Source organism: Sesamum indicum, linkage group LG7 (assembly GCF_000512975.1).
Source record: "Sesamum indicum cultivar Zhongzhi No. 13 linkage group LG7, S_indicum_v1.0, whole genome shotgun sequence".
NCBI classification, from domain to species: Eukaryota; Viridiplantae; Streptophyta; class Magnoliopsida; order Lamiales; family Pedaliaceae; genus Sesamum; species Sesamum indicum.
Genome location: NC_026151.1, coordinates 9,518,521 through 9,542,473, shown reverse-complemented (window position 1 = coordinate 9,542,473; position 23,953 = coordinate 9,518,521). Strand labels below are relative to the sequence as shown.

At 35.6% G+C, this 23,953-nt stretch overlaps 3 protein-coding genes across 3 annotated transcripts in view; all 3 read left to right on the top strand.

Moving 5' to 3' along the window:
• On the top strand, positions 2,744-7,242 carry LOC105166824 (cellulose synthase-like protein D3). The gene is made up of 4 exons (XM_011086312.2): positions 2,744-2,846; positions 3,390-4,303; positions 4,456-5,263; positions 5,377-7,242. The coding sequence occupies exons 2-4, from the start codon at positions 3,429-3,431 to the stop codon at positions 7,138-7,140; spliced, it is 3,447 nt and encodes a 1,148-aa protein (XP_011084614.1). The 5' UTR covers positions 2,744-2,846; positions 3,390-3,428; the 3' UTR covers positions 7,141-7,242.
• On the top strand, positions 13,858-17,785 carry LOC105166823 (4-coumarate--CoA ligase 2). The gene is made up of 6 exons (XM_011086311.2): positions 13,858-15,130; positions 16,599-16,797; positions 16,908-17,053; positions 17,143-17,210; positions 17,302-17,404; positions 17,511-17,785. The coding sequence occupies exons 1-6, from the start codon at positions 14,066-14,068 to the stop codon at positions 17,637-17,639; spliced, it is 1,710 nt and encodes a 569-aa protein (XP_011084613.1). The 5' UTR covers positions 13,858-14,065; the 3' UTR covers positions 17,640-17,785.
• The window catches only part of LOC105166820 (ATPase family AAA domain-containing protein 3-B), a 5,110-nt gene continuing 1,684 nt past the window's right edge, over positions 20,528-23,953 (top strand). Inside the window, exons 1-6 of the mRNA XM_011086308.2 lie at positions 20,528-20,827; positions 21,129-21,224; positions 21,564-21,674; positions 21,756-22,065; positions 22,343-22,433; positions 23,184-23,517. Of these exons, the coding sequence (XP_011084610.1) occupies positions 20,528-20,827; positions 21,129-21,224; positions 21,564-21,674; positions 21,756-22,065; positions 22,343-22,433; positions 23,184-23,517 (1,242 nt within the window). The remainder of the gene's footprint in view (positions 20,828-21,128; positions 21,225-21,563; positions 21,675-21,755; positions 22,066-22,342; positions 22,434-23,183; positions 23,518-23,953) is intronic.

Genomic DNA, 23,953 nt, shown 5'->3' with positions numbered 1-23,953 from the left:
AAGCCCTGATCAGGAAACCATCAAACGCTCGGACTGGAGGTCAGGGAGGGAACAACGACGAGATGATGGATGATCTTGATGAAATGATATTTGGTAAGAAATCTGGTAGCACATCGGAAGCAGCACACGACACAAAGAAAAAGCAGCCCAACAAAGATGATCTCATTACTTTCTGAATACAAGAATGCTTGATTGATGTCAAGGAACTCTCATGAGGCCAGTGTTGATATACGTACATTGTTTAACTTGGATTTTTATTTAAATGATGATAGGAGGAGTAACCACTTTTTTCTTCGTACCTTCTTTCGGGTTTGTTGATGTTGTAGAACATCAGATTTGGGGATCCCCTATTCATATTTGGTTATCAATTTGGAGAACTATTTAAATAAAAAGATAGAATAGTGCTCTCTCTCATTTCTGCATTTTCTTTTTGGACTGTCAACATTCAAGGCGTCTAAGTTTAACCTAAGAGTGTCCCAACTGAGAGCTCCTAAGCCACCGGCAAAAATGGGCGGAGGGCAACAATCCACCGCAGGATCTCAGCTATCTTCCCTCCTCTTTGCTCTTTTGGCAGTGGGAGTAAGTCGCCAAAAACTAAAAAATTGTAAATTAAGCGGCAGTATAATATTGCAAAATGGGGAAAAAAATGTTAAAATTAAAGTGTTTGGCAAAACATCTTAATATATATAATTTTACTAATAAGTTGTAGAAGATATGATAGAATTGCTTGTAGTTTTTCTGCTTATATCAAGTAATTTAAACAGTTGGAAAGTAAAATATGTAGATCGAAAACGGTCTTTCGAGTTTATTTTCAGACGCTGAATGAAAACAACCCCTATGCATGCAACTCGAATACCTAAAATTTTTGTTTCCTCACATGAGATGAGAGCTTCATAATTAACTCTGGGGATGGCAATTGAGGCAGGTGCAACGTGTTCTGGTCCCGAACTCATCAAAAATAGGGTGGGATTGGGTCCAGATCAAAAGCGGAGGTCGGATAGTTGTGGCCGCTCCAAATCCAATACCCGGACAATGCAGTTGCTCTAGTGATGATTTTAGATTTGCAGGAACGTGCGGAATATCGGGTTGTGGAAGACATGCATATATAATATAATATATGATGGATTTTGTTTAATCAACAGGTTCTTGGATGTGTGAACAAGTAAGAGGCATGTCATGTCACGGTTAGAGCTCAGCCTCAGCAGGCCATATCAATTAATTCCGAATCCTAAGAAACTAAAATATATATATATATATATATATATATGTTTTTGGTCAAGCAGCATGCAGCCACGTCCACGACGACAACGTGCACTGCATTATATGAATATATCGTTTCATTCATTCGGACACGATCTTACTCACATGTATGTACTCTTATGCCAGCGACGAATTATGCATTGACGCCCTAATTCTTCTACCCCGACACTGCTGTTGTCGTTAATGTTACCCTTTAACTTGCCGCTCATTCCGCCTTAATTACTACCAACTTTCTTCCATTTCCAATGCCAACTACCGCTGCCGCTATTCTCAATAATCATAACCTTGATTGAATGTTTGGTCTCTCTCACACATATTAAATATTAAATGATTCTTTTTTTAACTATTTAAACTTTTAAATAATTTGATAATTTAATATGGTATTAGAGTTAGATAAAAAAAAATCATGTACAAGACTCGATAGATAATTATGTCTGCATACAATACGATAGAGTGTGCGTGCATATGCAATCTGTATAATGTGCATCAATTAGTTGGTGTGTTAAATTTTAAAACTAATCATCACTACTTAAAAAGTTTGGCTCTTGCATGACGCATACTCAAAATCCAATCATAATGTTTGGTTTTGTTTTTAACTTGTTTTGGGGTGTTTTGTGGAGATAGAGAGAGGAAAAATAAAAATAAATAAGTATAAGTTAGAAATAGTGTGTATGTTGGATTTTTTTTTGAAGATAATATAAAATAAGTATGGTATGTTTAATGTTGGGTAGTAGGGAGACAAAAAGTACTGTTCATTGTCAAATCATGTCTCTTTTATATATATTTATATATATATGTATGAAAATATATATAATTAGTTGTATTTTTTGGATAAAAAAATAATCAAAATACTATTTTAAAATAATGCAAAATATACCTAAAACTTGTAAATAAAAAACAAGCCAAAACATGGTGTATGTTAAGCCCATTTCAAAGATGGACCAGAATAAAAAACAAACATAGTGAATGTGTTTTCCATCCAAAAACAGAGAACCAAAAATGTACCGTGTCTTTGTTTTAGTTAATCCTTGTATGTATATTATAAATAATTTTTTGTATTTTAAAATATACTATAAATATAAATAAAAGAACATAAACCAACATATAGTATGTTTTATCTAAAAAAAGAAACTAACTTACAATAATTATTAGCAGAACATAATTAATTGACACAGTGGTGTCGCAACCTGACTTTTATGAGTAGATAGTTCTTTTTTTACATGTTTCAACTCAGAAACATGAATTATTTACTGTTATTCATAGAATATAGGATAATTTGAAATAAAAAATACAATTAAAATAAAAAAAAAGGGACAATAGTGTCCGAAAGCGGAAAGGCTTTGAGTTACAACTGTAACTCCCAGTCGAAATATTTGTACAGCAAAAGCCCGCCTGTCAACAGTAGATATAAACACCACCAACAACACCCACACGCATTCTGCGAAATTCAAATACGGACTGCACGCTATAATCTATATAATACACAACCTTTTGTTCTACAAGACACAGAGAGAGAGAAAAGGCTTCAGACGAGGTGGCGGGCCGACGCATTAAACTCCTAGACGTTTGTCTTTGCCCTCTTTGAGGTATGACACGACACTTAGTTCTTGCATCAAATATATATCCATTGCAGTCTGTTAATGATCTTTGTATGACATCAATCCCTTGTATTTTTTTAACTATATTTTGCTGAAAGAATGATCTTTAACAGATGATGATCTTACCTTAGTTGTTATGTGTATCTTGTTATTCAGCTACTCTTTTACCTTAAAGTCTGCTTTTCAAGGTTTTTATCAAAGATCTCGCAATCAAAACTGGATTTTGAGATTCTTTTGGTTGTGTGTGTGGGCTGTGAGTACCTTGGATGCTGTAGAGGTGTTTATTTGAACTTGGTGTATTGTCACTGAGCTGCATTATTCAGTTCTTGTGTGAATTTTTAATTTTTTCGACCTCCGATTTGATGATTGTTTTGAAGCATTATCATTGAGGCCCTGATAAAAATTAAGAGTCCCTTATAGTTTACAGATGACACTTTCCATTGTTGAATCCAATTCACTTATGTTTAGAGAATGCAGAACTTAGAAGTCAGACTCATTTAAGCATATATTTATATATATATATATTTTCAGGGTCGAATTGTTCGTATATTGAGAGTGGAATCTCTGAAAATGGCATCCAAATCATTTAAGGCCAGCATATCGGATCTATCGACAGCATCCGATGTGCTGGATTCTCAGAATGGGAAGCCACCGCTGCCTCCACAAGCACGTGTAACGTTTGCTCGGAGGACCTCATCGGGCCGTTATGTCAACTTTTCAAGGGATGATCTTGATAGCGAACTTGGCAGCAGCGATTATCTGAACTACACGGTGCATATACCGCCGACCCCTGATAACCAGCCTAGTAACCCTGTCTCACAGAAGGTTGAAGAGCAATACGTGTCTAGTTCACTCTTTACTGGTGGATATAACAGCATAACACGGGCTCATTTGATGGATAAAGTCATTGATTCGGATCCTAACCATCCACAGATGGCGGGCGTGAAAGGGTCTTCTTGTGCCATTAATGGATGTGATGGCAAGGTGATGAGCGACGAGAGGGGAAATGACATCCTCCCGTGTGAGTGTGATTTCAAGATATGCCGAGACTGTTACATAGATGTGCTTAAGACAGGAGAGGGTATTTGTCCCGGGTGCAAGGAGCAATACAAAACTACTGATTTGAACGAAGCTTTGGAGAATTGGAGATCACTGCCGCAGCTTCCACCACCATCTGGGATGTCAAAAACGGAGAGGAGGTTGTCCTTGATGAAATCATCAAAGTCATTTCTGATGAGGAACCAGACAGGAGATTTTGATCACAATCGTTGGCTGTTTGAGACGAAGGCCACGTACGGTTATGGCAATGCTATATGGCCAAAGGAGGATGGCTTTGAAAATGGTAAGGATGATGACATTGTTGAGCCTTCTGAGTTTATGAACAAGCCATGGAGACCACTTACTCGCAAGTTAAAGATTCCAGCCGCCATCATCAGCCCATACAGGTACAACGTCCTCTCTGGCCTATTCTTTTTCTTCTGATGCTATTCAAATTCTCTTAGCAGTTTGCTTCTTTATTAACAATTGTGCTCATGCTCCAGAGACGATGGTGCATATGCTGATCTACATTTTCTTGCTATGTAATCTATGCTTGTAGGCTTCTAATTGCTATCCGAATGGTTGTTCTTGGGTTTTTCTTGGCATGGAGAGTTCGTCATCCCAACAACGATGCTGTCTGGCTTTGGGGCATGTCTATAGTTTGTGAAATATGGTTCGCCTTTTCTTGGATTCTTGACCAGTTGCCAAAGCTCTGCCCTGTAAATCGGGCTACTGATCTAAATGTCTTGAAAGATAAATTTGAGACACCTAATCCAAGCAATCCCATGGGAAAGTCTGATCTCCCTGGCATCGATGTCTTTGTTTCTACTGCAGATCCAGAGAAGGAGCCACCTCTTGTCACTGCTAATACCATTTTGTCAATACTAGCAGCTGATTATCCAGTCGAAAAGCTTGCTTGCTATGTTTCTGATGATGGAGGTGCACTTCTGACCTTTGAGGCCATGGCAGAAGCAGCAAGTTTTGCAAATATATGGGTACCGTTCTGTCGCAAACATAGGATTGAACCTAGAAATCCAGAAACTTATTTCAATCTGAAGAAAGATCCTACCAAGAACAAGGTTCTTAGTGACTTCGTCAAAGATAGAAGACGTGTGAAGCGTGAGTATGATGAGTTTAAGGTTCGCATTAATAGTCTGCCAGACTCTATTCGACGCCGATCTGATGCCTATCATGCTAGGGAAGAACTTATAGCCATGAAAGAACAGAGACTCAAGAAAGAAGAAGAACCTTTAGAGGCTGTCAAGATAAAGAAAGCTACATGGATGGCAGATGGAACCCATTGGCCAGGCACTTGGTTGACTTCAGCAGCTGACCACTCAAAGGGTGATCATGCAGGAATAATACAGGTATCAATTAACACACACACACACACACACACACATATATATATATATATTTATGTATATATCTCCAACGGGTAACCAGTGGGTACAAAGTTAATTATCTTATTATCATGTAGGTGATGCTGAAGCCGCCAAGTGATGAACCGCTTTGTGGCATAGGCGAGGAGTACAGTGTGATAGACGTGAGCAGTGTTGATATCCGTCTACCAATGCTTGTATATGTTTCTCGTGAAAAGCGGCCTGGCTATGATCACAATAAGAAAGCAGGTGCCATGAACGCTCTAGTCCGTGCTTCCGCAATCATGTCTAATGGACCTTTCATTCTCAACCTTGATTGTGACCACTACATCTATAACTCACAAGCCATGAGAGAAGGAATGTGTTTCATGATGGACAGAGGTGGCGACCGTATCTGCTACGTTCAGTTCCCACAGAGATTTGAGGGTATTGACCCATCTGATCGTTATGCCAATAGGAATACGGTCTTCTTCGATGGCAATATGCGAGCTCTGGATGGGCTGCAGGGTCCCGTTTATGTTGGAACAGGATGCCTGTTTAGGCGAATCGCACTTTATGGTTTTGATCCACCTCGTGCCAAAGAGCACAGCGCTGGCTTCTGCAGTTGTTGCTTCGGCCATCGAAAGAAGCATGCTGCAATTGCTAACACACCAGAAGAAAATAGAGCCTTGAGAATGGGCGATTCTGATGATGAAGAGATGAATCTTTCACTTGCTCCAAAAATGTTTGGCAACTCAAATCTACTTATTGATTCGATTCCAGTGGCAGAGTTTCAAGGCCGGCCTCTGGCTGATCATCCATCTGTGAAGAACGGAAGACTTCCGGGTGCCCTCACCATACCCCGTGAACCTCTTGACGCATCAACTATTGCCGAAGCAATAAGTGTCATCTCCTGTTGGTACGAGGATAAAACGGAATGGGGACAACGCGTTGGGTGGATTTACGGGTCTGTTACGGAAGACGTTGTCACAGGATACAGGATGCACAATAGGGGGTGGAAATCAGTTTACTGTGTAACAAAACGTGATGCCTTCCGTGGGACTGCACCGATCAACCTTACAGATAGGCTCCATCAGGTCCTCCGCTGGGCTACCGGTTCGGTTGAGATATTCTTCTCGCGGAACAATGCCTTTCTAGCAAGCTCAAGAATGAAGGTCTTGCAAAGGATAGCATACCTCAATGTAGGAATCTACCCTTTCACCTCCGTTTTCTTGATTGTCTACTGCTTTCTCCCTGCACTATCTCTCTTCTCGGGCCAGTTCATCGTCCAAACTCTGAACGTCACTTTCTTGATCTACCTCCTGATCATTACCATGACACTCTGTGCACTTGCTGTGCTGGAGGTGAAATGGTCCGGGATCGAGCTGGAGGAGTGGTGGAGGAATGAACAATTCTGGCTGATCGGAGGGACCAGCGCACACTTGGCTGCCGTCTTCCAAGGGCTGCTGAAAGTGATTGCTGGAGTCGAAATCTCTTTCACCTTGACATCAAAATCAGCAGGGGACGACGAGGACGACGACTTTGCTGATCTTTACATGGTGAAATGGACATCCCTCATGATACCTCCCATTGTTATCATAATGGTGAACTTGATAGCAATAGCGGTGGGCGTTAGCCGGACGATATACAGCGTTATACCGCAATGGAGCCGTCTCCTGGGTGGAGTGTTCTTCAGCTTTTGGGTGCTGGCACATCTCTACCCCTTTGCAAAGGGACTGATGGGGAGAAGAGGAAGAACACCTACCATTGTGTATGTATGGTCAGGGCTGATTGCCATCACCATATCCCTGCTATGGGTGGCCATAAATCCCCCCAGTGGAGCTAACCAGAACCAGATTGGTGGCTCATTTCAGTTCCCTTGATCAAAACATACACTCTTTTCAATCAACTTTCCATTTTGTTTCATCTCCAACTCCAAACATACACACTATATTGATGTTGTATCTGTTGGGAAATCCAGCAACTTACACAATAAATTTATTCTTTCATTTGTTTTACCTCTTCTCGTCGATATCAAATATATATAACTGATTAACACTATCATTAAAATAGGATAACTATACGTTTGTGGAATTCGAGCATATATAACCTTATAGAAATAAGGCTTGAATTTTACCAATTAATTTAGACCTCGTTGGCCTTTTCATACTTTGTTAATAATGTTCGTTCTGATGGCAATATTTAAAGCTACTCCAAAAACTGGCGACATCACTCCATGACATAGAAGGCAGTTTGCTTCTTTTTCAAAAGTTCCGAGCACAAATTGTCTTTTTTCTTTTGTCTTTTTAAAGAAGATTTTATGACTATTAGTATTTTTGCAAGGATAAAAGGCATTTAACTCGTTAATTACACAAATGGTTTTGGCTAACTTTTTTTAGTTTTTGATAAGTTGTGGTCACGCCATAATTTTAGAGGGCTTCTGCAAATAAAGACTTAAGAACTGCAGCGAACATAACACAAGGCGTGGGGACGGATTATCTACAGAGTGTTTATGTCTCATATGTTATTTTGCAGTCGGAGTGGCTTGAGATAGGCCGTGGCCACTACTTATCACTTGACAGTTTCTATCCTTCATTGCACAAGTGTGCATAACATAAGACGTAGGTACCTACAACTTATCTATGCATGGCATTTTTTTAATACGGTCCACTATCCAACTTATGTAATTTCTCAATAATCGTCACATAAAGCATTTTTTTGTGGAAAAATGTATAAAAATATTGATTTTTTGCTATATATATCTTTTTTTGAAAATATAATTTCAGGCTTAGGTCTCTTGAAAATTCTGCTAACGGAAGGAGACGTATCATCGATTTGATTGCGTCAGATTTTATAAGAATCCAACATCAATGTTTTCACAAGTCTTTATATAAATTTGTATTTAAATGTATTGGGTAATTGATGTAATAATTAACTGAATCTTATTATAAAAGATAAAAAAAGAAAAAGTACTTTTACTATGAATTTCTCAATATGTTTCTAGATAATGATGTCTCGATATATTTCAATTAGGTTAATTATAAGTACAGCCCTTTAAAAAATACGAAATTATACTTTATCCCAAAAACTTTAAAAATTATATTTACATCCCATCTGAAAATTCTTTATTTACACTGAATCCTCTCTTTCGTTAGGTTTGGATGAAAAATATTGATGTCAGCAAAAGAAATTATATAATTTTTTAATTTTTTTCTTTATTTAATATTTTTATGTATACTTTTGTACTTAATGGAATAAATATAATATCTATATATGGAGCAAGGATAACATTATTACCTTTTTTCCTTTAAGTACAAAATTATTACACAAGAGTGTTACATGAGGGGTAAAATTAAAAATTTTATTTAATTATTTTGCTAAAATCAGTATTTTTCGTCTAAATCCTAATTAAAAAAAGTCAAGTGTAAACGATGACTTTTCAAATGGAATGTAAGTGCAATTTTAAAAATATAATTTTATATTTCTAGAGAGAGTTCAAATGTAATTAAAAGCGGGCGAGGAAGTGGGGGAATTTAATGTCGCCTTCCCATCCTTTCCTCAACGGAAAATGAGAAAGCACCAATAGTTATAAACCTGATATAAATTTAGAGAAATTTTAAGTTTATTGGTCTATCATTCCTACTATAATATAAAAAAATTAATATATGTATTTCCTCCAAATCAGTTTCTTATTCTCTCTAAAACTTCCCCTACAAATAAAATACATGGTGGTATTTATAGATCACCAAAATTGTAATTACAAAATACACCATAACTATTATAATTACAAATCATCATGGGGGATACAAAAGGGAATAACATAATGGATATTAAAAATAAATATCAAAAGATGTATGCATTCATATATATACATATTATATATAATATTCCCCCTGAATACATACATCTTTATCATATACATCCTGCAATAAAATAATTGAGCGTGATTAAATAAGGTACATGTGATTTGTGCACGAAATGAGTGCCAGCTCACAATTAATCCCACCACTGTCTCACAAGTATTTAATCATCAAAACTGGGTTAATTATAATTAAACATTTTCGTATAAATTATTGATAACGTGGTTGGTGCATTAATTTGGGAATAATATATTACAGTTACACTTTAACCATATTTAAGGAATTAAAAATACATTTATACCAAATACATATATATATATGTATATATATATAATTATAAGGACCTAATTGCTAAATATATCGAAATCTTTACAAATATCTCCAACAAAGGAATAAAAATCATATTTGGATAAGTTGACAAAAATAAAAAAAATTATGTATGAGGAAAAGCATTTAGTTCATTTGTAACTTTAATTAGGAGACGTGAGAGATGTGTGAGAGAGAAAATATATTGTAGCAAATTTCCAAATAAATAAAAATAAATAAGAGTACCAACAAAATATTATAATTCACATTTTTGGAATTTTTTGTGTGCAATATTTTTTAAGTTTCCAAATTTGAAATAATATTACCAAATATCTATATATATATGATGCTATCAAATAGCCGACTCTCTAGACTTCTATCCATTCCATGCTGTCATTACGTAACATCGAGGGTATTTGGCTAAATTTATTTAAAATAATTTATAAATTCATGCATCCTGCAACATGTTTGGATATTTTTTTTTTTAAAATATGCTCTTAAAATATTTAGATAAATAAAATTACAAATTTATAAGACATTACTAACAATTATTTTGTAATTAATATGACAAGCCCTCAAACGTCATATAAAAAAAGGTAATTACATTGACACCTTTTAAAATTACGTCTAAATTACACAAAATACTCTGTGTTTTTTGCAAAGTTATAGACACGCCACTTAGAGGGTGTTAATAGTGTATCGTTCCAATTTTATCATATGTCCCCGAAGGGACATGTTAATAGTGTAATATACCTTAGAGTGTGTTGGGGGGGAGGGGGAGGGGGGAACTTTGAGTATTAAATAGAGTATATATTCTTGTAATTACAACTATAACTTTAGGGGTATAAATATAACTTTACAAAAATATGAATTATTTATGTATTTAAATCTAATCTCAAGCGATATCAACGTAATTTACCCTATAAAGTATTTTTAAAATTTTATAAACTTAGCTAAAGACCCTCTTAGAGTTGCATATATAAGCTAATGTTTTGACTTTAGCTACTTCACAAGGAAGGAAAATTCTTATCCGAATCAAGTTTTGTCAAATCAAATCAATCACGAAGCAGGTACATTACACTTGTTATATGATTTGTTACTTTTTATGAACTGTACACTAATCACACAAAAAGTGTATCACACTAGCTATATAAAAGATTCAAATTCGATCGAGTTAGAGCTATTAATAAAGCTACTTAACATTTGGAGTTGAGGTAGTGTTATTTCAAACCCCACCCTCATGAGAGGTCAAAATGAAATAAAATTCTAAATGTGAAATAAAATAGAGTTTAAAAGCGGAGAAAATGAGCGAGTGAGATGCGGTCACTGGAAGAATGTGAAAGAAAATTCAAAGTGCAGAGCGTACGTAACGCAAATGTAAAAGGAATGGTGGTATGCAAGTGTATTTCAACACTGTCACACATAATCAATGAAAACTACCCCCTCTTTTCCTTTGTTTCATTTTTGTTGGTTATTTATTATACTTGGATTTAAGGCACCCACCAAATTAAATGAAAACCCACAAAGACGGCAACACCAATAAATTTGCATTGGCGTGCGACATTCACATTCACACGCTCCACCCGAAACCCAATCCATCGCCCCCACATTACTACTCTACTGTTCCTCCATCCACACACCAACCTCATTTTCACCCTCTCTTCCTCACATCCTCCTGTCCCTTTACTTACATTTTGTAGGCTTCTCTTTTTAGTTGTACCCGTTGCGGTCCTACGTGATTTTTACGAGCATTTAAAATATGAGATAAAAAGACAAAAAAAAAATCCGTGAAAAGAAAGAAACTAAGAGTGAGGTGAAAGAGAAAAAAAAAATAAATTATAATTATAGGTTTGTTATGGTGAGAGAGAAGCTTGGAGTAGTGGGTTGAGAGGAAAAATATTAATAATATTACAATTGTGATATTATTTGAAATGATATTAAAATTACTATGCTGACCAAATTTTTCGTTGAAGGAAAAAATAAATTAAAGGGTATTTTTGGGTGTTTAGAAATCGATACGACAAAAGGTTTTTATTTATATTAGTACAGATAGATACTGGAGCCCAATACTTGCGCGCGTATAATCAGATAAATACGACATAAATTCTGAAAATAAGAATCAATGTATGATTGAAACGGAGCAAGTGACGTACATCATAATCGAATATGCGATAATCTGGTAATAAATAGAGCAACAAAGCCAGTTTACTATAAGCAGACCGACACTTATATGTGTTGGGCTCATACTCAAAATATGTGTATAGTTAAAGAGTTTTGAAATCTCAATCCTACCCTATAGATATATTCCCTTTCATCCCTTTGTTTGTGATGATTTAATTCCTTCCTTTATTTCTATTATTATTATTATTTGTTATGATGGTTAGGGGTTTACTTTGATTTGGTGTAGGTTGTACAGATATTAATCTAAAGATTAGGCCGAGAAGAATGAATATCAAATTAGGGAAACTTCATAGTCACGGAATGTCCTTTTCGTCCACTGTTGCTTAATTTTATTATAATAGCCCCATCGATATATTTATAAATCAAGTCCAATTTTCATTAAATCAAGAATTATGAGCTGACTTTCGCCGTCTCATAATATATTCACATAAAATAATAAGTTATGTATATATCCTCCAGTAAGATTCGAACTTGCACCATTCACGTTGAGATTACAGTGATTGCTGGTTAGTGGCCCATTATAAAATAATCAAATTTTTTTAAAAATTGTTTCATATATTACGTAAGTAAAATAGAGGCATGCTCTGGTGGTTTAGACATTCTGTTTTGATCCTTCTATTTACGTACTATAAGGTAATATATCATAATAAGGGTTTATTGCAAGCAAATACTTTGTGATATTGTAAATGAATAAATTATTCTTTTATGAAAAAAAAATATTAATTTACTTTCCTGTATTTGTTAAAGTGAAGCAATTAAGACATAAACTGCTTTATGTTAAGAAACATAGGGAAGTAAATTGATATTTTTTTTCATAAGGGATAATTTGCTCATTTGTAATATCACATGTGTTTGCCTGCATTTTGCTCGTTATCAAAATAAATCTTCGTTACGATTCAGTATTCTTGACATCTTGTGTGCATATTATAAGGTTTTGCTCAATTCATAAGATCGAGGTCTCACAACCTTGAGTTTCAGTCCCATGTTGTATGTTTACTTCTATAATAATTTATTATTTTCTTGTATCATTTAAACGTATTTGTTAGACTAAAAAACTTGATATATATTTTCAATATATTAAATAATATACAGAAGGACATCTATAAATTAAAAAAAAAAAGAAGAAAGAAAGAAAATACAAACAAAATTATTATTGAAAAAAAAAATTGAGACCTGTAATTGAACAGAATCCTCCTAAAGCCCCACATGAATTGGAAGGAAAAAGAGGTGGAGATTTAATGCTCTTTGTAAATTCAGTTACCATACAACGATATCGAAAATTCTAGCTCGATTTTGATTAGGCTGAATTTGAATTAATTATATGATATATATAATATATTTATCGTGTGATTGTTGTATAATTTAAAAAAAAAATTACCAATCGTATTTCTTTCAAGCCTGATTTAAGAAAGATTTTCCATATCTATACACTACTTATTAAGGGAAAAACCTACAAAGTAACCCACATGCCTAGTAGATGATAAATTACCTAGATATCCCCAATTATATTCACTTTTTTTACAATTAATAATTAATTTTATTAATAAATTTTCATTATTATCTATTAATTGTTGTTGCATGCAGTTTTCGCAAGCCTATAAGAAAGAATTGTCATGTGATATGAGGGGGGAAAAAAGACATTTAAGAAAATAAACAAATGTGGTGCGAAGGGAGCGTAAAGAAAGAAACGTGGAGCGGAATGAGAGAAGAAAAATAAATTGTAATTGTAATTTTTTTAAAAAATGTAGAAATTTGTACAGAACAAAAACATAAGATAGTTGGTAGAAAGAAAAAAAATATAATTATTATATTCATTATATTATAATAGTACATATATATACTTAAATTTAATTTATTTACTAGTTTTTGATTATTTTTTATATTTTATGCAATTAGATAAATATAATAAAAAAATGAAATTATATGGAGGCATCAAGTGTGTTTGGATGTATGGTTAATATTGTAAAATTGGGTGGAATTTGATTTGAATTAAATTAGGGTATAAGTAGGGGATTTGAATAATGAAATTTGGAGGTTGTAGACTCAATTATTTTAGGGTAAAACTGAGGAATTGACTGAGCAAAGAAGGGTAGGTAGGTGCAAGGAAGGAAGAGGGTCGGGTCTCTCAAAACGGGTCAGCAGTTGCAGCTACTTCTTCTTCCCTCCTCTCTCTCCATACTCCTACCTACCTAACACCCCAAACTCCCTTCCTCCCCCAATCTTCCCGTATTTATTTATTATTTCCTTCTCTCTTCTTCCTTCTTCTCAGAACTCTCTCTGAGTCTCTTCCCCCACCTAACCTAACCTCTCTTCTCTCTTCTCTCATCTTCTTTCCCTCTGTTCACACTCACTCCTCTGATTTGTTTCAAGAGCTAGCACAAACAGAGGAAATCATCTCTGTAGCTCGTGAAACATCAGTTTTCCTGTGTGTTTGGAGGAGATCACGAATCATCCGGACACAATGTTGTCGGTGGCTTCTGTTGAAACTCAGAATCCAGAGCTGTCTTCCTCTCTGGTTTTGCCTCAGAATCAAACATCAGAAACTCATGTTTTTGTGTCCAAACTCCCCGCCATCCCCATTTCCAATCACCTCCCTCTGCACACCTACTGTTTCGAGAATCTGTCGCAGTATCCTGATCGGTCGTGCCTTTTGGTGGGTAGTACCGGGAAGTCCTACTCCTTCGCTGAAACACATCTCGTTTGCCGGAAGGTCGCCGCTGGTTTATCCAATCTCGGAATCAGGAAGGGCGATGTCGTCATGGCGCTCCTCCAGAACTGCGCTGAATTTGTTTTCACTTTCATGGGAGCTTCAATGATTGGTGCGGTTACCACTACCGCAAATCCTTTCTGCACCACGAAAGAGATTTTCAAGCAATTCAATGCCTCCAAATCGAAAGTCATCATCACGCAATCGCAATACGTCGACAAGCTCCGCGACCCCGGGGATAGTTCTCTGGTGTTCGGCGAAGACTTTTCCGTTATCACGATCGACAGTCCGCCGGAAGGATGCTTGCATTTCTCGGTGCTCTCGGAAGCAAACGAGAATGAAGCGCCGGAAGTGGAAATCGATCCGGACGACGCCGTGGCGCTCCCCTTTTCTTCAGGCACCACGGGATTACCCAAAGGCGTCATCCTGACTCACAAAAGCCTAATCACCAGCGTCGCTCAACAAGTCGACGGCGAGAATCCGAATCTATACTTGAAGCCAGACGACGTCGTGCTCTGTGTCCTGCCATTGTTTCACATATACTCATTGAACTCGGTGCTGTTATGTTCGTTGAGAGCGGGAGCGCCGGTTCTGCTGATGCAGAAATTCGAGATAGGTTCTCTGCTGGAGCTGATACAGAGACACCGTGTCTCGGTGGCCGCGGTGGTGCCGCCGTTGGTCCTGGCATTGGCAAAGAACCCATTGGTGGATAACTTCGATTTAAGCTCGATCCGGATGGTGCTGTCGGGTGCCGCGCCGCTGGGCAAGGAGCTGGAGGCGGCACTGCTCAGCCGTGTGCCACAGGCGGTATTTGGGCAGGTACGCTCACTTCCACCGTCGCCGGCGGCGGCCACAACCAACTAAACTAACAAACTTAACCAAAGAAATCATGTCTTGAAAAAGCTCCCAAATCAGTTATTCACGATTTCGAAGCCAAAAATTTCCAAAAATCCACTTTCCCGTACGTTTTTAGGAATATTCCCGCCTTGAAATATTCACCCATAATATTCAAGATTGTTGGATATTTCAAGATTGTGCAGATAGCAATAAAAAGAATATGATATAATATATTTGAATAAATTATAATAAAATGCAGATACATAGACATATATTTAGCGTGTAGGAAAAAGTAGTTGGAGGGTGGAGGTAGGTGGGAGGGATGACCGTAAATTTCTATGATAACAATTTACCAAAAATTTTAATCTAAACTAAATTTAATTATAATCTAAAGGAATTGATTGGGTCGTGTAAATTTTGAGTAGGAATTTTATCAAGTTGACAAGGCCAATGAGATCTACCATTTTGTGTATCCCAACGTGCTCTCTTCACTTGCTTTTCATTCACACTAAGATTTCCTCTCCTTCATATCTCTTCATTAATATAATAAAGTCAAACTTCCGAGTAAGATTGGAATGGGACAGTGCATATTTCTTGGCACTCACCCTTATCCTCAGATTCAATTTTCTATTTTATTGTAACTTTACTATAAATTATTGATAATATGTTCCGATATAAAAAATTCAAAAAAAATAATACTTTATTGTAGTTATAGTCATTTTCTTTATATTTATATATATATTATTTATCTCCTTGAAAATATAAAAATATGATTATGTTATCTTCATTAATACATTACACAGTTGGTATTTTCCATTTAAAACTTTACTATAATTTTTCAAGGTGTAAGTATGATTTTAAAAGTTTTTTTTGAAGAAAAAAAAGTATAATTTTGTATTTTGTAATATTGATCTCAATTAGCGTAATTGACTCTAGAATATTTCCGTACATTAATTAAATTACCTTATAATTTATTAGGGGATTTAATTAGAGAGGTGGAGGTAATTGAAAGGAGCTAGGGCCACCTCTTTTCTTGGTCATGAATCACCATCCGTGAGTGCCAATTGCCAACCCAACTAACTTTCTTGGCTACCTACTAATCAAGAACTTTGACGTTATTTGTGTCATTTCACTTTAATGTTTTGGTGAAATTTCATGAGTTTTGGTGTGCTGACCAGGTCATCAATTGACCTTCTCTTTGTCGCTTTCAAGAACCATCAAAGTTACCAAAAAACTCTACCACACTCTTATTGTTTGAGATACATAGCCAAGATTTTATGTTTGTTTGCAATTTGGATTGAAATGAAGAGGACAAATTGTACAGTACTAGCACAACAATTTTCCATAAATTTATTGGTCCTAGCTACAATGCCTGTCTAATTACTTCCCCCTCTATGCATGATGGCGATGGTGATTAATGAAATGACTTAAATTAGTGGTGTATATATAGGGTTATGGAATGACGGAGGCTGGACCAGTACTATCAATGTCCCCGGCGTTCGCCAAGCAACCATTGCCTACAAAATCAGGGTCGTGTGGGAACGTGGTACGCAATGCTGAACTCAAGGTGGTCGACCCTGAAACCGGCTGCTCCCTCCCCCGCAACCATCCTGGTGAAATTTGCATCCGCGGACCACAGATCATGAAAGGTACTACTATTACTGCCGTTGCTGCTGCTACTACTAGACACATATATATAAACATATAGTTAAGATTTTGCCAGGAAGTTTAACGTGATAAATAATATTGTTATAATTAGGATACTTGAATGACGCTGAGGCGACTGCTAGAACCATAGATGTGGACGGATGGCTCCATACCGGTGACATTGGCTATGTGGATGATGATGATGATGTCTTCATTGTTGATAGAGTCAAAGAACTCATCAAATTCAAAGGCTTTCAGGTATTACCACAAACATATATTACCTAGTGAAATTAATTAAATTCAAGCTCAAATCAAACAAATTATTGTTCAATATATATGTGTTGCAGGTACCACCAGCAGAGCTGGAGGCCCTTCTCATAAGCCATCCCAATATTGCTGATGCCGCTGTTGTCCCGTGAGTCCATTAATTTATTTCTTCTTTTTCTCCACAACTATTTTTTTCCCAACTAAGCAAAAATCAGATAATTTACATCGACTGCACGCAGGCAAAAAGATGAGGCTGCCGGTGAAGTTCCGGTCGCCTTTGTGGTTCGATCAAATGGATTCGAACTCACAGAGGAAGCTGTCAAAGAATTCATCTCCAAACAGGTCAATTCATAGATCTCTCACAGTTTAAACTTTTAGATGAGATTGTCATTCAGCATTATATATATACATACAATAAAGACGAGCAATTAAAGTTGCGTACATGCAGGTGGTGTTTTACAAGAGACTGCACAAAGTGTACTTTGTTCATGCCATTCCCAAATCCCCAGCTGGGAAAATTTTAAGGAAGGATCTGAGAGCCAAACTGGCAGCAGCAGCACCATCCTCTACATCTTAATTAATTAGTATATTATCAATTGAATTAGTTTTGGAGTTAATTATTTTTGTTGGCCTCAATTTATTATTATGTATAACGGCGTGCCTTGTGCATATAAATTAATCTTGTGTGCTACTACAAACTACATTTTCATTCTGTAGTGTTTCTGCCTTTTTTTTTTTTTTAACTTATTCAACTGTAATATCTATGGAATTCAATTGAATTCTTTCCTAATAAGAAGTTGAGTGTGTGATTCTTTGTTTTCTTGCTCATTCTGGACATACTGCGTATGATGCTATTCGATATATAAATTAGCAACCGGGCACAGTCGATATCTGTACACAATATATTAAAAAAATATTAATATCTCTAATTATAACAAAAATTAGCATTTTTTTAAAAATTATTAAGTTATTTTAACTTTATATATTAGTGGCCATAATGATGAATGACAATGCAAAAATGATGATTTAAAACTTGAAAAGATTTGAAAGACTCATAAAAGTTAAGTATATCTTAATGATTTGTAATGAATATGTTAAGTGATAATTATTATTAAATGAAGTATTTAGTTGGTAAATTCCACTATAAAACTACGTAAAATAGGCAATTACTTTCGTATAAGTTACAAAAGCATTTTAATAAAATCATATTAAATAAAACACAAATTGAGTAATGTCTTATAAATTTCAAAAGATTGAGACTTCGTCCTTCTTAAACGTCTTCACAATATTAACTAAAATTTGACCTCATCTTCCAAAATATCTACTGTTTCAAATTCTACGTGGTCGTAACAAGCGCCACCCGACCCACCAAACTCTTCAACCCTTTGATTCGTGTACTCTTCATTCAGAGGGCTTTTGGATTTGAGTTCCACACATGTCCTGGGTACTTTTGTCGACTTAAAAAGTAATTTCTAGTTATGAATTTATTGATATATTTATGAGGGTTTTTTCTTTTTTTTAAGTAAGAGCTACGAACTATTGTTAATTGAATCATTTTTGTCAACATAAATATTTAATAAAAACTATTACAATAATAATGTCCTATTCAACAATCCTTACTAATATAGTACACAATAACTCCTATTATGGGTATATAACATTCCACGCACATGGCGGATTTCAGACCCATGACTTTAAGATCATGGAATCTTAACTTTGTTAACTGAGCATGGCTCATTGACATATTTATGAGGATTTCAAATATCTTAATGTATTGTACGGTATTATAAATTATTTTTATTTTTTAAAAAAAAAGTGGACTATCTGATTATGAGGGTGTTTGGCTAGTGTGTCTTATGAGATGCTTTTATGGCTTATAAGATATTAAATTTTATTATAAAAATAAATTCATAAAGTATTTAGATAAAATAAGATTATGGAGTTCATAAGATGTTAGGAATGACAAATTTATAATTATTTGAATGAATTTGTTAAAGAAATAATTTGGTAACTCCTTACTATTTTTCTCAAATAACTAATTAGTTCATAATATCTTATTTTTAGAGATTATAAGCTCTTTTCCTGAAAAAATTCCTAAATAAATAATAACATATTATAAGCTTTCAAACATTTTCTAAGATACTTGGTTAAATTGCATAAAACCCACATGCATTTCCAAAATTCAGCTAAAACCCCCTCTCATGTTGTAAAAATATGCAAAAGAAAACGTCTTTTATGATAGCGAAGAGGGGTGTTTCAATCTTTCTCAAGTCTAAAATATGTGGAAAAACATCAAAACATAATTATATTTGCACGAAGAGCATGTCTGACCCACCTTCCATTAGTTTTTAATGAAATGGAGATTTTACGCATTGTTTTACAAAATAAGACTCTTTTTTTCTTTTTTTTGGCTGCATATTTCCAAAACGCAAGAGAAATTTTAACTAATTTCTTAAAAAACAACAGGTAAAAATGGAATTTATTCAAAGTATTTTAAAGAATTTATAAGCTGACTCAAACACCTTCCAACTACATTATGGATTTTTATGAAAGCCTACTGAATCCAACGAAAGTTAGAGTAGAGTATTTTTATTTGTTTAAATATATATATATATATATATATATATATTAATAATCGAATTAAACTCGAGCCGAGATTGAAAGCACATCAAACAAATTTTTACTAATCAATCCAATCAAATATAGAGTAATTAGATCAAATTTTGGGTAAATTACAGTAACCCCCTCTCGAATTTGACATAGTTATGAATACTCTAATTGTTTGAAAAATCACAAATACCTCATAATTTTAACGATCACCCAACGTCTAGTCTAATCCACCAGTCTCCATTAGTTTTCCACTTTTTTCAATGAACCAACCAAATGCTCTTGTGGACTATAAATTTAATTATATTTATTTTTAAATTTTTTGTTGACTAATTGAGCAACTTTTTTTTTTATAATTTTCAAATTTTTCGATCCAACTCATCTGAGTTTTTTTACAATTATTTAATTTTTTTCAAGAAAGAAGAAAAAAATATAAAATTGTCAAAATTGATAATTTCAAACTTCTATTAAAAATTATATAATTTTATTAAATATTAAAATATTTATAATTATGTCAAATCTCATATGAGCTTGTTGGAATTAATTTTTTAAATTTTTGAATATTTGTTATGCAAAACTTAGGTCATAAAAACAAAGGGTTAGACCGGTTTCGAACCGGAGACCAACACTGATCGGTTGTGCGATTACCGAACCCCCCTAACCATTACACACAAAGAGAGCAAACCCTACATAAACCCTGAAACCTCTTTTGCTGCATCTCCAATGGCGTCTTTGCCGAAGCCCTCTCTTCTCGTCCTTCAACCAGATACTCTGAACGCTTGAATTCACTTCATTTTGTCATTTTGAATCATAAAGTTCCATATCAATCCTTAGGTTTAGTGAATAAATCTGTGAGAGATGAGTAAAAGTTGTGCTTCAGGGATTTTAGCTGCGCTGACCTATGCTGGTTTTAGTGCTGATCATGCTTACGCGGATGGGCCATTTAATTTTTCTCCATTCTCTAGTTCTTCTGCAGCTTCGACGCCTCAGCAGACGGCTCCCGAGCCGGCAAAGCCGCCAGCTCAGCCTTCGGCCGCGGAGCCAACACGGGTTCGTAATGATAATCCAAGGACAACTTCTGCTGGATTTGACCCTGAGGCATTGGAGAGGGGTGTCAAGGCTTTGAGGGAGATTACTAGTTCTTCACATGCTAAGAAGGTAGTTCAATTTGGGTTCTTTTCATTCAGTATTCTGTTTGAATCACTTGTGGCGGTTGAAAGATTGTAACTTGAAGAAAATTGGGGATGTGGTATTCGCATTTGCGGAATTCTATTGTTACTTGCGGTTTTATGAAAGAACATTATAATTTTATGTTGTGGAAATATCTGGATGAAACGGTGATTATGTCACTTTATCGGGGGAAGTATGTCCATAAAGCCTGCCTTTTGTTTTCGCATTTATCAATTATTAGGAGGTAATGACATGCTGTCGATTTACTCTAGGAATTCTGTTGATATAGGTATTTGAAGTGATTAAAAAACAAGAAGAAACCAGACAGCAAGAATTAACGGCAAAAGCAGCAGAGTTCAAGGCAATGCAAGCGCAAGCCGAAGCTGTAAGTTTCATTGTTGTTGACTACTAGGAGGATTTTGTCTCTGAAAGCATGATGTTGTAAAATGTGCTCATAAATTGTGATTTATATACCAGATTGCACTTGCTTCTTGAAGTAATGCCTTTTTGTGGATTTTGAGCCTTGTGATTGGAGCATGAAATAGTTCCACTCAGATTTGGATATATATACCCATTTCAATATTTGAAGATTTAACCACATTATGAGAGTTCTTTCAGACTGTTTGACTTGATATCCATCAATGATACATTTTTCTGCATATAAAAGTCGTATGTTCTTTTCTTTAAGATGAAACAATGAGAAGTAGCCATCTATTTTTGGCAGGAGAAACAAAGGGTGGTTTATGATGAACAGAAAAAGCTAGCTCAGCAACAAGCACAGATAAAATCACAGATGGCTCGGTATGAGGATGAATTGGCGAGAAAAAGGATGCAGGTATGTGATCCATTTGGTTCGTATGCAGTGGAAAAGCAGTTTTCCAGTAACTATACAAAAATATAATCCTGAATTTTGTAGGCAGAGAATGAACACCAAAGAGCAAGAAATCAAGAACTTGTGAAAATGCAAGAGGAATCCGCGATGAGGCAAGAGGCAGCCAGACGAGCAACAGAGGAGCAAATTCAAGCACAACGTCGCCAAACTGAAAGAGAAAAGGCTGAGATAGAACGTGAAACTATCAGGGTGAGGGCTTTGGCAGAAGCAGAGGGAAGAGCCCATGAGGCCAAGCTTGCAGAGGATGTTAACAGAAGAATGCTAGTTGAACGAGCAAATGCGGAGAGAGAGAAATGGGTTGCTGCTATTAACACAACTTTTGACCACATTGGAGGTCTTTTACCTTAAATATTTTTTTCTTCAGTAGACCTGCATTGTCTATGGTATTGGTATATCAAAGTTGGCAGTTTATGAGTGGTGTTTCTTTTTGCTATTGGTTTCTCTTGCCTTGCCCTATCTGCCATTCATCTGTTTGCATTTTTGAAAAGGTTCTAAAGCTTTGCTTATAGTGCTGTATATAGGATCCATTTTCTTGATTTCCAATATTGCAATTATTGGTGAATTTGATCTTAATTACATGCTCCTCCACTGACTATTCCATCAAACTGCAGGGGGCTTGCGAGCTATTTTAACAGATCAGAATAAACTGGTTGTAGCTGTAGGAGGTGTAACTGCTCTAGCAGCAGGGGTCTACACAACAAGGTGCCTACCATTTTGGAAAGGATGTATATCCTTCATCTTAACTATCTACATATTATGCACATTCTTTCTACCAAATTATGGATATTATACTCAGCCCAATGTAATATATCATGCTTTTGAAATTTATTATATCAATTCCGATGTTTGATAGGCCTTTTCACATCTCATCTCTTCTTGAATTCATTATATTGTATGTTGTTACTATACATGCATACTGGGTCAAGTTTTTAATGTCTGTTTTTCTTTATGACTTGGGGGTGAATCGAATTTATGCAATGGCAGAACCAGGATGATGACTGATGGGATGGGTGTATTTAATACCTTCACATTTAAACGCACACGTGACCAAGAGGATAAAGCATTGAAAAAACATGCCATACATGCAGCATTCTCAACCATTTCCAACTCTAGTGCTTTTGTTCTCCTTCCACTTTTTTTAGCTAAAATTTTGCTTCTCTAAGAGGCTTCATATTTACTGATAAGCATAATTTCTTAGTTTGGTGCTCCTTTTGGAAAATTTTTCTTATGTTTAGACAGTTCGTCAAGAATTATAGTTGATAGATATCGCCATCCATGCATAATTATCAGTAATTTGTGTTTTATGTCCTGAAGCATTAGTGTGTTTCTCACTGCAAGTTATTTCCAAGTAGCAGCGGCATCTGTAATTATCTTCATGATGTGGTGGCAATGGTTATTTTATTATCGGCATTTGTTGCTGCACTTAATGTAAATCTGCCTTTTGAATTTCAGAGAAGGTGCTAGGGTGATTTGGAGTTATGTGGACAGAATATTAGGACAACCATCTCTGATCCGAGAATCTTCTCGAGGGAAATACCCCTGGTCTGGGTTGTTTTCGCGTGCCAAGAGCGCCATATCCCGCAGTGCTAATAGAACTTCTGGCTCCCAAAATGGAAATGGTTTTGGTGATGTTATATTACACCCTTCTCTCCAGAAACGAATCCAGCAGTTGGCTAATGCCACAGCAAATACGAAGGCTCATCAAGCGCCATTCAGAAACATGCTTTTTTATGGGCCGCCAGGAACAGGGAAAACAATGGCTGCTAGGGAGCTTGCCCGGAAATCAGTATGATCTCCTAATCCCTCTTCTTGTCAAACTAATTATTCTGCTGGTTGTGTTGACTTGCTCATAATATACGAATGATAAGTATCTAGAAATCCAAACACACTTGTCTCAGAGTACCGAGTATAAGTTGGTGATCTAGAAGAAAAATCACATGCTACCTCATTTTGTTCGAATTAGTCGGCCCTTAAACCTAGTTAGTCACTACCTCATTTTGTTGATGTATATTGGCACCTTTATTCACTTCTAACAAAACTTTTGCATTTTAGTCATCAACTTGATTCAGCAATTCTATTGAAGAGAATCTTAATTATTGTGCTGCCAAACTCTTTTCCCCATTGGTAAAACTAGTAGACAGGCATTCTGTAATTACTAAGTACAAGATTATAGATTTTCACAATTTTGATGTCATTTATGGTGGTCTGAATTAAAGGTAAAG

Excerpts from the sequence above, each read along its gene's own strand:
- LOC105166824 (XM_011086312.2), top strand. The coding sequence starts at position 3,429 with ATGGCATCCAAATCATTTAAGGCCAGCATATCGGATCTATCGACAGCA. Across the intron at positions 4,304-4,455 it reads GCCATCATCAGCCCATACAG|GCTTCTAATTGCTATCCGAA; the intron begins GTACAACGTCCT and ends CTATGCTTGTAG. Across the intron at positions 5,264-5,376 it reads ATCATGCAGGAATAATACAG|GTGATGCTGAAGCCGCCAAG; the intron begins GTATCAATTAAC and ends ATTATCATGTAG.
- LOC105166823 (XM_011086311.2), top strand. The coding sequence starts at position 14,066 with ATGTTGTCGGTGGCTTCTGTTGAAACTCAGAATCCAGAGCTGTCTTCC. Across the intron at positions 15,131-16,598 it reads CACAGGCGGTATTTGGGCAG|GGTTATGGAATGACGGAGGC; the intron begins GTACGCTCACTT and ends GTGTATATATAG. Across the intron at positions 17,054-17,142 it reads TCAAATTCAAAGGCTTTCAG|GTACCACCAGCAGAGCTGGA; the intron begins GTATTACCACAA and ends TATGTGTTGCAG.